The sequence below is a fragment of the Ptychodera flava genome, chromosome 14 (assembly GCF_041260155.1).
Source record: "Ptychodera flava strain L36383 chromosome 14, AS_Pfla_20210202, whole genome shotgun sequence".
Classification (NCBI taxonomy): Eukaryota; Metazoa; Hemichordata; class Enteropneusta; family Ptychoderidae; genus Ptychodera; species Ptychodera flava.
In genome coordinates, this window is record NC_091941.1 from 17786760 (window position 1) to 17800469 (window position 13710).

Here is a 13710-nt window from a genome sequence, read left to right on the forward strand (position 1 = left end):
GGCAATGAATTACAAAACCTAAAAAGCATCAACAATAATGTGCAGTCTTCAGCTAATTGCACACTGCAGCAAAATGTTAATTCCTTTTTGCTCAACAAAACTGATTTTAGAGCCACTGCACAGAAATTTCAATTTAAAGAATTGGGTTTGTGATGATACCTTCATGTCATGTAAACCTCATGAGATGACTTTGATGATGTGAAACTGGTTGATTCAACAAGGCAGTCTTCAATTCTGATAAAATTTATACCTCTTTGTCCTCTCAAATTTCTCCCAAATATCATTTTAAAGCTGCTTGAGACAAATACGACAACATGTGTGAAAATGTCCACCAATTTTTACCTGGATTGATTAATGGGTTGTATCAACACGAAAAGGTCAGACCAAAAAAAAGACAATGTGTTTATAAAATTGAAAATTAAATGTCAGAATGCATAAATTTACTGTACATATCAGATATTTTGTGCCATTAAAATAAAATTGGAAACCTTTCCTCTTCAATGGATTAATGAAATTTCTATAGGGGTGCTTCGCACACTCTTGGAATTAATCAATAGAAGGTTTTTTCACTCTACATTCCTACGAAGATTACTTTCAATTTCAGTGTATTGTGGAAACACACAGAAGACGAATGGTTTCCTTACTAGATAACTGCATTGCTTTAACTTTTCATTGAAATTCTTTGTTAGGTGAGCTCATCTCAATTTGTACAGCTTCAACTCAACACAGTGTCCAGATAGGCAAAGGAAAAAATCCTACAAACTGCCGTACCATGGCAGAGATAGATGTGAGAAATAAACGGAGTGGTTTCCAAAGGGACAGATGATGAAGTAACTATGTTATACACCGTATCCAGACAGATGTTGTATCTCTTATCTGAGAATTTCACTATCATTTTTTTTTCTGTCATTGATAAATTGATCTACCATTTGTGAATGGTATTCTTGGTATTCTCCACTGCTCTTTCAACAAATGGCACTGCATCGATCATCAAGAAATTTGACCGTTGCATTCTTTTCTTCTGTTCAAACAATTCAACAATACTTACTAAAAGCTGTTATAAATATGCATGTGAAAATGTATATTAGGGTTTCCTTGCATTTGAGAGAGAAATTGAAAAAAATACGCAGAAGTAGTTACACCCCAGGATTGCATAATATGTGACACAAATTACGTATTCCTGATAACGTTCCCTTCAGTAGATGTATTTCCTTGATTGTAAAGGGTTTCGCATTGCGGAATGCACACTGGAGACACAGATCTGTACAGGGGATTAAATCTTCAGTTGATGAGAAACTGTACTGACGCAATTGCCAGCTTTAATGCAGTCGCCTATTAGTGAAGTCAATAAAGAGAGCGGTATACCGGCACTGAAAACACGGGGTTGTTATGGCAAAACCAATCGAGTGCTCCCTTTTGTACCTAGCAAACTCACAAATTGAATTTTGTCATTAAAACCTAATGGACTTCTGCAACATTGATCGGCTACTGCAAGGGCCTGGAATAACATTATCTTTTTAACTTCTTTTTAGATTCAAGGCGCCGACAGGCAATACACGATACAATACTGTAATCGTCCCCCTAAGCTGCTGCAGTGTGTACAGCACACTGTATTACATGTTTAAAAAAAAAGCAATTCTTTCATTCCAGCCTTCATGGATGTCTAACCAAAAAAAAGTGTCATAAATTATTCATAAAATGTTGTTTTCAACTTTTAAAAACCATTATGCCTGCCTGTCTACCTCAGCCAGCAGGTAGATGAGATCACCTGTATTTACCATGTGCACATGTATCTTAGAATAATGAAGCTGAAACTCATTAAAGCCATCTAAACAGAGACATCTATCATTGATACTTCAAAAGCCAACAACTGCATGCACACTGAATATAGATAATACCGATATTGAACAGATAATTGAGTTGAATAAAGGTGTCTTTGGAAGAATTGCTGACAGAGGCTCTATAATGCCTATCAAATGAAAGCAAAGCTTTTGTTGTCTCAATGTTCCTTCCACAATTTACGATTATGTTTTTTGTCATTTGCTAGTTTCTAGTTACTTCTCATCAAAACTACCTAGATTCATATATTCACTTTTCCTGTCAAACAATGCTACCAGTTGACCCATATTAGTTTACTTTGATCTTGAAAACTGGTTTACCTCAAGAACATTGCAACACAATGATTTGACAGTGACAAAACAATTTTGAATAATTACCATAAAATTCTGCACATATTCTGATAATTTCAAAGCAAATATAAAATTGGAGTACAGATTTCTTCTTCAATATTTAACACAAAATAAATGAATAAATAGGCTTTTTTATTACAGCCCAGATACAGTACATTTGACTTTCGGTTAAATCCTGTATCTCTAAATCAAAAGCTATCAGATTTATATTTTACTGCAAATTATGATGGTCAAAAACAAAGATACTACATGTAGGTAGATAAATTAAACTGCATTTCCATCTTATAAGAGAGGAAATGAGGCTATCTCATTGTTTTGATAACTTCCTATTAACTACATACATTGTTATTATCTGGTGCTGTGTTGAATTGAAATACCATGATCAATCAACACCTACGTGACAGAACTGTCGCTTCCGTAGGTAATTCGACGACATAAAAATTGATGTCCTCGTAACCTTACATGCTGTTGCAGCTGTGCATGCATGTTTCCTTCATGTTGACAATCTGGGGATTATTTTGCTCACTCTTGAAGAGAAAATTCTAAATTTAGAGCCATGGCAAGGCTGGACCCCTAAAGGTCAAAGTTCAAATTGTGATCTCTCAGTGATGTGAGAATCATTCCTTTCTCTCCTGTCTTGTTACACATACATGTATTTCATAATTAAAGGTGATCAAAGAACGTGTGCCAAAAAATATTTATATTCATTTCTTTCATAATATTTTTTCATCGTATTTCCTTGCTCGTGTTTCAATATTCACTTTTATCTTGTTCCGTAAATTTTATATCCCCTCAGTTATAACATAATGGCTTTTGAATATAAATGCAGACAGTCCACGTTACTAAAATTTAACGCTGTCTCAAGGAGGTTGAAAACGACCTGTCTGGAGGAGCTGGTCTGTTATATTACAGGATTTTAAATCACTTTTAGGGAGTCGTTTCTTGCAATGTGCGTCATATCTGGGATATTAAAGTGTTTATGTAACCACTTCACAGCAGCCTTTCAATGGGATAAAAGCCCATTGTGTGGCTTCATATACTTATTGTGCTATTCTGAGACGCATTTATCTTCCTGCACCTACAAGTGATTGTGAAATCTTTCCCCTCTATTTTCTCAATTGCAAAGCTGAGTCCATATTCTGCTCACAATTTACTGTTACAAAGTACTTAATCTATATTCTATGGAAAGTCCTTTATGAATCCGCTGTAGCATAAAATCCTAGCTTGATTATTTCTTTCAGAACGTAGTCAATATGTCACAAAATAAAAAAAAAGGTCATAATGAAATTTCAAATTCTCATCAGATAAGAAGTAAAATTTTAATAAGCTTTGGTTTGTATTTTAGTGATGTACAAGAGGGCAGTACAAGGAATTTGAACATGGCACTACCTAATCACGGTATAATAATTGCTTGTAAGATTGACAAGAAAAAATCACAGAATAAAATTCTCTGCCCATTGCCTGGAGGTACAGGTATAAACTCATTATGGAGTATAGCATGTTGGGTAGGCACATACAATGCGATGATCACAACACGTCGCCTATGTAACATACAAGCAAGAATTTAATTTTGCAAACCGCCTGCAGGTTTGAAAATTTTCCTTGTGTGCAGATGTAGTTGTGTATATGCTGATAGACTGATTTTTATCCAACAGTCAATATTAGCGATGTAGAGCTGAAGTTGACCAGATTATATCATTGTCTTGCTATAGAGGCATGACTTTGGTGGACTTGACTGTAAGAAATTTTTATTGAAAGTGGCCCTTCTATATGATTTAAGAGAGAATAAAATTTTTGACCTTTTATCAAGACTTCTACAGCAAAAATTTTATTTCTTTCAATGTCTGTACATCACTGACTCTATTTGACAGCCTGTAAAAATATCATACTCAAAATGCATCTCAAAATGCTAGGCTTCCCTAGGTAGCACTGATTTCAGATTATTTGATTTATGAATCTATGAAAGAGTCCCACTTGATGATTGAAATCCTTGAAAACAAGCCATCATATCACAATGCTTTTTCCTGACTCACTCAGTGGGGTTTCTGAGTGCTGAATATTTTCTGAAATGTCAGGTGAGTTCACGGAGTATAGAGTGAAACCAATCAGTTGTGTACACACCAAAGTCAATTCTGCCTTCCCTCAGATCATATACTGTACAAACACATGATCACACCAATCACTCATGTACATACCATAATTACAATTTTTTTCAGTATGTATACAGGTTTAAAAGCCAATATCTAGTGTATGAAATCTGCACAGTCCAAAGTGAAACACTTTACCTCCCTACAGTTCTCAAACATTACAATGCAGGTTATGATCGTTTTCGTGTCTTATTTGTCATTCTGTTTTGTCCTGCTAGAATGCACAATATGTTATTTCTGTCTTGATATTCTATTCCTTTTATGTTCATAATATGTGATCATAATGATTCCAATATATTCATGACTTGCTGATATCGTACGTGATATTAATCTTCAATAATCTAGCTGCTTTGTTCAACGACTGTGATAAATATTATCAAATCAGAGTGAGAGACTCCATTAGTTTCAATGTACTGAGGGAATTACTGATGAAATAAACCACACAGTAATAAGCTCACAGTTAAGTCATAAAACCCAGGTGTATCAGATTGCATTTAGATTATTCACCGTTTTACCACTGATTTCATTTTGAAATGAGTTGCCAAGTAACACGGACCAGGATGTTATTCTGCACAACACCAATCATGATTTGTCAGTCATAACCAATAGCTTCAATGTAACCTTTCCTGAATGTATGTATGTATGTGTGCGTAATACACTAATAAAATGATTTGAAAAAATAATGGCAACATCACGATTACAGCTGGTGTCAATTATTCAACCTGGTAGCTACCAAATAGGGAGATAGCTGATTCAAAGGCAGGGACATCTCACATTTTTGTAGTCACACACTAGAATATCTGGGTTATCTGTGAGTTTACAACATTGAAATGCTCCCACGGCATTTTTAGAAGACACTTGTTAAATACTGTATCATAACATACTGGTACACTGAATTGTAAGTAGAGTTATTATGTGCTATGTCGACCAACAATATTTCACCTCAGCAGGTAAAAAGTGACATAAATTCAAACACGACTCACAGCTGACATCCCATTCGCATGTTACACATTATCCCTGTACAAATCTCAGCAGAGCTACAGTATACAGTATACAGTAAGCAGTATACAGTATGCAGTATACAGGTTTTGATAAAATCAATGCAGTATACAGGTTCTGATAAAATCAATGCAGTATACAGGTTTTGATAAAAACGTCTCTGTACACTTACTTTGTTACAGCTAATGCCTTGATGGTTCTCTTGCCTTCGCGGAGTACAAACGGTCTCTTGTATTTCAGGGTTGTTTTGTTTAGAACTCGCTGGAATGGATCTGGCTTGGTTCCATTGGTCGTGTAGAAAACTTCAACACCTGGTGTCTCTGAAAGTATATTCAAATGAGGTGACATTAGACTGAAAGTGTGTATATGTATGCTATGAAACAGTAACATTTTGTTTTCATATGACAGATTTAGGCATAAGTCAGACGAAAAATGATGTACTATACAGTCAAAATCCTATTTAAAATTGTGCTTTTGTGAATTTCTTTTTCAGCACTCAATTCTGAAGGTGGCAGTTTTCCCCCGTCTTGGTATTACATAGATGCTATTCAATTTCATGGATAGTATACTATTATAATTTCTATTTTCAGTTACCATTAAAACAGCTTGCTGACAAGCGTGACAGGGTCATGATAATTTACATCTCGCTTCATACATTTTGTACAGCTGTGTCCTTTGTATAACATACATATATTCAACAAAGCCAAGCAAGACAGAAACTTGAAAATCAGTCATAATGTGGAATAAACATTGGATTCCCTCGCAATGTCATGTACCATCATCTTTGTGGATTTGCATAGTTTATTTTATTGCTGCCTAATTTCTTGAGAAAAGATAAAATATAAATTGCACAATGAGCATGCAAAAAATTTAAAACTCAATCAATTTTAAAATTGTGCAGTCATGTTTTCCAAGTCAATAGCAACACAGTATGTATTCAAGCATTGAAATAATTGAGATCATGATGATGAATGGGAACTTCATAACTTAAATGATACAAAAAAATTAAACAAATTGCATGGATTTTCATGAATAATTTCAGTTGATTCTTTCAGAGTTTTAGTGAGTAGTATATGGTGTATTAGAAAACACGTCTGACAGCGTGTGATTCCTGATAGTGCTCTGAATGGTAAAATTGGTTGCATTAGGTCCTGATTACCGACTGATGTCAGTCTATTGCACTCCTGATAGAATTGGAAACAAACCGACCATTTGATTTCTGAGTGCCAACAAATTTCTCTAGACACACAATGCAGGATTATCTTCATGGAGAAATAAATGGTCATCCACAACTTTAATATGTAAAGCTACAATTTATATTTGAACAGAAGGTACTGAAACCGTCCATTGATAATGCTCAATGGGAAAAAACGGTTGATTACTGCAAACGAAAGAATACACACACAAATCAGGTCACTGTCCTTATTAATGGTTGTCATGACAACCACAAAACAGTCGTCAAATGCATGTCAGATATCAGTTTGACTGAAAAGGTAGAGCTCTTTTCACTTTTAGGGCAAATTATTTAGGTCAGGCTTCATTATCCTGGTTCTCGTTAAATTTTCAAGCCTTACTGGGTGATCTGAATAGGGAAAATCCTTGTGCATATAAAACCTTCACAAACACTACGGAATAAGCTGTCTGACTGATATGCAGTGGACAATACTTGAAAGAGAACTATGAGTGACAGACTGTTTTCTACATTATACGATGTATCCATTCACACGCATCCACAAATCACTCATAACATTGCATGGCCCTAATACAATGCATAAAACTTTTATATCAAGTTTCCTTGTATAAATTGTGAATTCCATATATTTTACTACTATTTCTGACAGGTAATATCTCTTTAGAAATTTATGGCTCAAATTGCAAATACAGGGAAAGTTATATAATTTAAAGTCATGCCATCTATAGATTTTATTTATAATTTGAGGGCACTTGTAAGCTGTTCGCTACTTTGATAGTAAAATTTCAACCATGGCAACTGGGAAACTCAAGCTTCATGTATGGAGAATATCCCAAAAATCAATTACTATTAAAATCATAAGTGACTCTGTCAGCATTCAGTACCAGTACATGTACATTTGTCATACTTGTAGCATTGTTCAAACTTGAATTTCCTTCTTCTATGCAATTCATTTACTACATGTAAACATCTCAGACTCCTTGTTTTTCCTCTTTGTCAGTGAAAGTGTACATTGTGAATTACACTAAGCTACTAAACACATACTAATTGGGCTCACTTGTGCAATGCTCTGTGGAGTTGATGTATTTCAATCGTGCTGAGTGCATAGCTTATTTAGCTCAGCAACAAGTATGAGACACCTGACCAACCCATGAGTGAAACACAATAACTGGACAACTTCAACATCTAGATTTGTCGCATCACAGATCAAGTAAGACGAACGGGTAACAATGAAGTATAGCGGTAACCAGTAGCAGAGACTAAGCATAGAATTGTACAGTGCAATTCACATGAGATTTTATAGACTACGAATTTTCTTGAGGATAAAACTGAGAGATGAGAAGTCCACTTGCCTATTGTTTTTATGGGAGTTCATGATTGAAAATGACTGAATCAAATTAGAAAATATTACTATTACATGTATTTATCAATGAATATCAATAAACAGTTTGTTGCCTACACTTGTATTAGTATGAGTGCAGTGACAATTTACCCATAAATTTGCCTAATAAAATTTGGACTTAATTGCGCCAACTGTTTGAAAATTATTATGAGTACTGTTAATACTTTTCATGCTGCTAATATTCCAATTAAACAGACGATCCATAACTACTTCACACTGAATCAACACTAAATCATAACACTTGTAGCACAGAAGCTCAGAACACAACAACACAATCTACCAGTGGTCTTATTACCAGATCCCAATCATTAAATCATAACTATTATCAACACAACAAACACGCTCTTGACCTCAAAAGCTTTCTAACATGACCTCGATGACCTCATAAGGAAATGATGACCTTTGCATGGGCTGTGGTAACCAAGGCACTGGTGTAAACAAATGCCGTGTGGCACCGGTTCTGACTTCTGTAGCATGGGGCACTGACATCTATTGTGTAAGCCTGTATTGTGAGTTGCTGGTTAGTTACAGTGAAGCAGTGCTTCATATTTGCACTGAGTATGGGACATGCCAGAATTGCCCAACAGCCGACCTGTCAGTGAAACATTTCATCACAGGTGCCTTAATCAAGTTGCTAGGCTCTATTCTGAGGGTTATTCAACAAAAGATCAATGATAGGTTCTTAGCATATCAAGCATTCCTAAACACACTCATGGTTTGGCATTATTGCATACTGCAAAATGGAAAACACAGCCAATGGAAAAAAAGCTGGAATTTATGAGCTTTGACAGACATAGTGAAATGGAAAGAAGCTGAAGCTGTAAATCATGTCTTCCTGAGTCAGGAGTCAACTCTGAATGTTTCATGTGTTTTGCAACATTTGGAATGGTAAATATTGACTTTTAAACAGTACACTGTGGGATTTCATACTCAAACGATACGATCAAACAGAAAACATAATATTTCATTCTGTCAATACATGTATAATATATCTCATTGTCTGTGACAAAATGCAAACGAACTGAAAGATGTAAAGTCCACCAGTTTCCACTTTACAGAACCTTTTACCATCAGTAGTTTTACAATTATGCAGCCAAGTAAAAAGTATACTACCTGTGAGTAGAATTGGAAGGCTTGGAAGCAAATGCAATGGCTCTATATGGTGAAAAGATTTTTGTATTCTAGACACGTCAATGATTCACCAGATGTTTTTTCATCTGTTTGCAAGAGATACAATATTGGACAAGAAGCTGAAATTCAGTTGTACGACAACATGAAACACACGACCCGGTCTCACTGCGTTCATTGCTCCATGAGCACGATGTATTCAGTACAGCAATCTAATTAAATCCATACTGACTATCTTCCACTCTCTTGCGTCAATTGTACGTAATATTTACTGCAGTGTAGTATACTATATTATAAATACTTGATATAATTAGACAGCAGTGCTGTTGATTTTGTTTTACATAAAAAAAATTCCACTTCATTAACTAAAATTTATTGACAAGAAGCTGATCAATGGTGTCCCAAAAGCATTAATTTCCATTACACAGTCATTAAATTCCAGTATCGCTTACAATGAAGCAATTTCAAAATAAATCCTTCCTTTACTTGTTTACCTTGAATTTTGAACACCGAAATAAAATAATCTTTTGCAAGGAACATAAATCACTCACCTGACTTGATTTCAATAAATGTATTTGTGTCTATGTGTGAACTTGTCGTCCCAAGCAATGGAGGTCTCAGGGGAACAATGAGAGGGGTTGCTATGGCACCGGCTGACATCCTCAACAGAAATTGACATGAATTACACTACTCCAATATCCAGTGGAACTCTGATTCTGCAAAAAGGGCACAAAAAGCCAAATGTAAAATTGACACAATATCTGTCCTTCACATTGTTTATTATGCTAAAGTACAGGTAACGATTTGATTTACAGTGTTCATAAAAGCATGAAAATTATACCTTATAATCTATGATGAGTGCAAGACACTCTTTAATATTACATTATTAACTTAAATATCATAAAGATAGGTTCATATACACATGTCCAGACATTGATCTATAACTAACAAATGCACCTGTGGCAATATGTTTGAAGTTCTGAAAACAGGTGAAAGTAATATTTGATAAATTACTGCCATCAGTGGAGATCGGTGATGACAGAGGCACCACATTCATAAATATTTCATTTCAACATAATATATCATGATTGACTGGAGTGTGACGTCAACCAACTATGACAAGTGGAAATGTTTTTTATTAATTTTGCAAACCCATAAAAAACGTTACTAGGTTCTAATAATTTAGTGTACATGATCATACAATATTAAACAACATATATTTTTTCATAGAAACTTATTGCTTGGAGTCTGAGTTCATGGAAAAGGAAGCCTGTTGTACACTTTAATTTACTGTCCATAAGGTGGTACTTACAGCCCTGAGGTAAGCATTATGAATTCATTGATTGTTTCACAATCATACAAAGAAACATTATTGCTCAGCTTTCAAATGTTGACTTGAAAAAGGTCTCTGATAAAACTTGATGATCATCTGGGACACGGGCCAGCTTAGCACGTCCATGTCCACACATTGAAATCTGGGTCAACTCGGATTTTAGGTCAGCCCTAGGACACCTCCCGATAGGGGAAAAATTGGTTTGACGCTGGGCCGGCGCAAAGTATTCAGGCTGTTTTCATAACCAACATAAAAGTTACATCGGTTTTACGGCAGCATAACTTTGTCTGTGTGTGAACAGCGTAATTAAGTTGTCCTTTTTTCTGAAGCTAGGGCTGACATGAAGCGTCTCGAAAGCTGCCATCCAATTGGGTGGCTAAATCTTACCATTGTAACTGAATAATACAAACAGACTCCTAAGTTGCTGTGAACAGGGACACTAAACCAATCAGATATAACTTTCCGAGCACACTGCACACTAGCATTGAAACCTTTCTGAGATGGTAACACCCCTCATATCATAGTTGTCAACAGAACCCTCACAGCTATAGCGGGGAATAGAAATTGAAAGAGGAAAGTGTTCTCCATCTGTTGTAGACAAATTACACAACACCTATGCAGCTGCAAGGCAGCTGCTGGTAGTGCAGATGCATTAATCACCGCCACTCAAAGCAAACATTTTAAAATTTGATTAATTAAAATTGTATTAATATTTTGACAGTAGAGTTAGGGGTATTCCATTCTACATCATATGTCAATGCATTTGTTTGTTCCTGTTTGAAATACTGAACTTTAAGTGCAAAGAGAGCTACTGTCTGACAGTCACAAACCTCTCTTAAAAACTATCTACTGTTGATTGACCAATCAGAGTGCTCAATTCAGGGTGTTTTATTTACTCATAAAGCCTTGGTCACCAAATTCCTGAAACGAATGACAGCGCCGTAGTAAAGTACTGCCCAATCAAAAGTGAACATGTCATACTCTGTAGACATCTGGTACGTTTTAATATTAAAATTTGGTAACACAGTGGAAACCAGCTGCAACACAAAATCTGCTGTGCCCTATGGCATTTATATAATGTGCCCTAGGGCATTCATAGGATGTTCCATTACATAGGAAGGCTATTTCACAAATAAAAGTTTTAATTCATATCCTAAACATGTTACACTGACAAAGGGGACAGATGACGTAAACACATTGAAAACGAAAATATATCAGTTAGGGGCGATAGTTTTTAAGTCGGATAAAACCCTCGTATCTCGGGCTCTTCTGGTGTATAAAGTCCAACCCTACGATAAAATGTCTCGGCCTGCGGCCTCGACATTTTATCGTTGGGTTGGACTTTATATACCAGAAGAGCCCTTGTACTCGGGCTTTATCCTATACATAGGTACTGTGCTACAGTTGACTGTTTTGGAGATGGTTACAAAAATTTATCCCAAGCATTACATTCAGTTCTTGAATAGCTCAAACTACTTAGCAGCCTATTTATTTGAAAAACAAAAGTCTCAAAGAACAATTTAAAACAAAATTTGTATTTTTTACTATTTTCAAAAGAAATGCGCCTTTTTTGTGACATCATGCAGGTTATGATGTGATAAAACATAAGACACAAGTGATGAGGTTTCTGTCACAGCAATACATTAATTGGGCAACTTCAAAAATAAAGTAACCAACAATAACAAACTTGGGTTGTAGGCGTATTCAGTAAAGTGTACAGTGTTTCGGTGCCGGTTTGAAGGTGATATCATTATTGTAGCTGTTCTGTCCTCAGCCACGGTCCCTCTATCACCTGCCTCAGCCTTCGTTTTGCTGGGGACAAAAAACGTGTTTCTATAGATCAGACGGGCATTCATCGTCCGCATAGACCGTTATCGATTGGACAATGCCAGTTGTGCTTTGATACTATAGCCGAAAGAATTAAACCAATTACGACGCTGGGAAAATTTGACAGCATTTTTTTGTCATCCATATTACATACCTAGAACATAAAACTATCCCTGAACTTGCTTGGAAAGACGCTTCATTCACTGCGTTCCAATTTACGTTATGAGTGAACCGGATCGTAGTTGAGTGTAAAGCTGTTCGTGACCGTGCTTTCAAACGACAGTCTTAACCTTGGCACTTATTTCAGTACCGACTTCAAGATATTTCGCTGTATATTCTAGAATAACAGTCGATACCTTTACAACTTGGTATTAGCAACAAGACATTACATTACTCACTACTGAGAGTTAGACAAGCTGTTTGAAAGCTGGGATAGCCGTACACGATATAGGTGTACACTACAACGTGAACGGTGAAACGGTCGTTCCTCTCTGCGGCCGACACAAATGTACACATATCTATTCGTCAGCTCGTTAACTTACCTTCAGAGTCCAAGTCTAGTCTTTCGCCAACACTGTGTTCTCCAGTTACTACTAATTCCAGCTTCTACAAGACTATGTTACTAGAATCCGGCAACTTTCGAATAAGACCGACGTAGCGAGTGCCCTGACAGAACTTTCAGCGCGGTTGCTAACAAAACAAAGTCAAGCAATGGGAAGTGTAGTCGCATTCAATGGGGGTGGAGAGACAACACTTGTTTGGTCATTGTTTCCTCCAATGATTTTCACTTAAGGTGAGAATATGACAGTGCGGCCGCGGGGCGCCAAACACCGGGACGCCAGAAACTAAACTGACAGTCGCTCTCATCCCCTTCATAAAATATGTCTTCCTGATTCAACTGTTCCAATACATAATAATTAAAAATAATGGCATAAACTTTCTCCTCGGAACCACCATACTTCTATAGCTTGCACTACTGAAGCAAAATAAAGTATTTTAGGTGATTAACACGACGTTTTAATTTGAGAAATATAATCACAGATCAGCGATGAATGCACGCTAACACAAAAAAATGCAAAATTTCGAGATGGAAAAAAGAAAATTGCTCACAAAACTTCGTGTGTAAAATAAGGTAACCATGACTGGGCAATAGAAACAGGAGATTAATTCAAAAACTCCAATTACTGAAACGCACTGGCAATCAATGATGTATCACAGTATAGAAGCTATATTGCACTTTTTGTTATTCTGTCCAGAGTGTGAAGTGCAAAGGAATATATTTCTCAACAAAATCAGTCTTCCAAAAGCAACTTATATTTCTTGTAACGAAACTAAAAAAATTTTATTGAAGAATTCACGGACTATATTTCCATATCATCACTAAGGAATATTATATCTACTTATACTTAAGCTTATAATTCATTATTTTGTCTTGTTACATGACAGAATTGAACTTGTTTCGATTTCAAAGCTGTGTCATATGCACGTGTGTG

The 13710-nt window shown here is 35.9% G+C and overlaps 1 protein-coding gene across 1 annotated transcript in view; it reads right to left on the bottom strand.

Moving 5' to 3' along the window:
- The window catches only part of LOC139149589 (double zinc ribbon and ankyrin repeat-containing protein 1-like), a 28365-nt gene extending 15407 nt beyond the window's left edge, over positions 1-12958 (bottom strand). Inside the window, exons 1-3 of the mRNA XM_070721416.1 lie at positions 12760-12958; positions 9609-9773; positions 5508-5655 (exon numbers count right to left, since the gene is read on the bottom strand). Of these exons, the coding sequence (XP_070577517.1) occupies positions 5508-5655; positions 9609-9717 (257 nt within the window). The 5' untranslated portion in view covers positions 9718-9773; positions 12760-12958. The remainder of the gene's footprint in view (positions 1-5507; positions 5656-9608; positions 9774-12759) is intronic.
- Between the last annotated feature and the right edge of the window lie 752 nt (positions 12959-13710).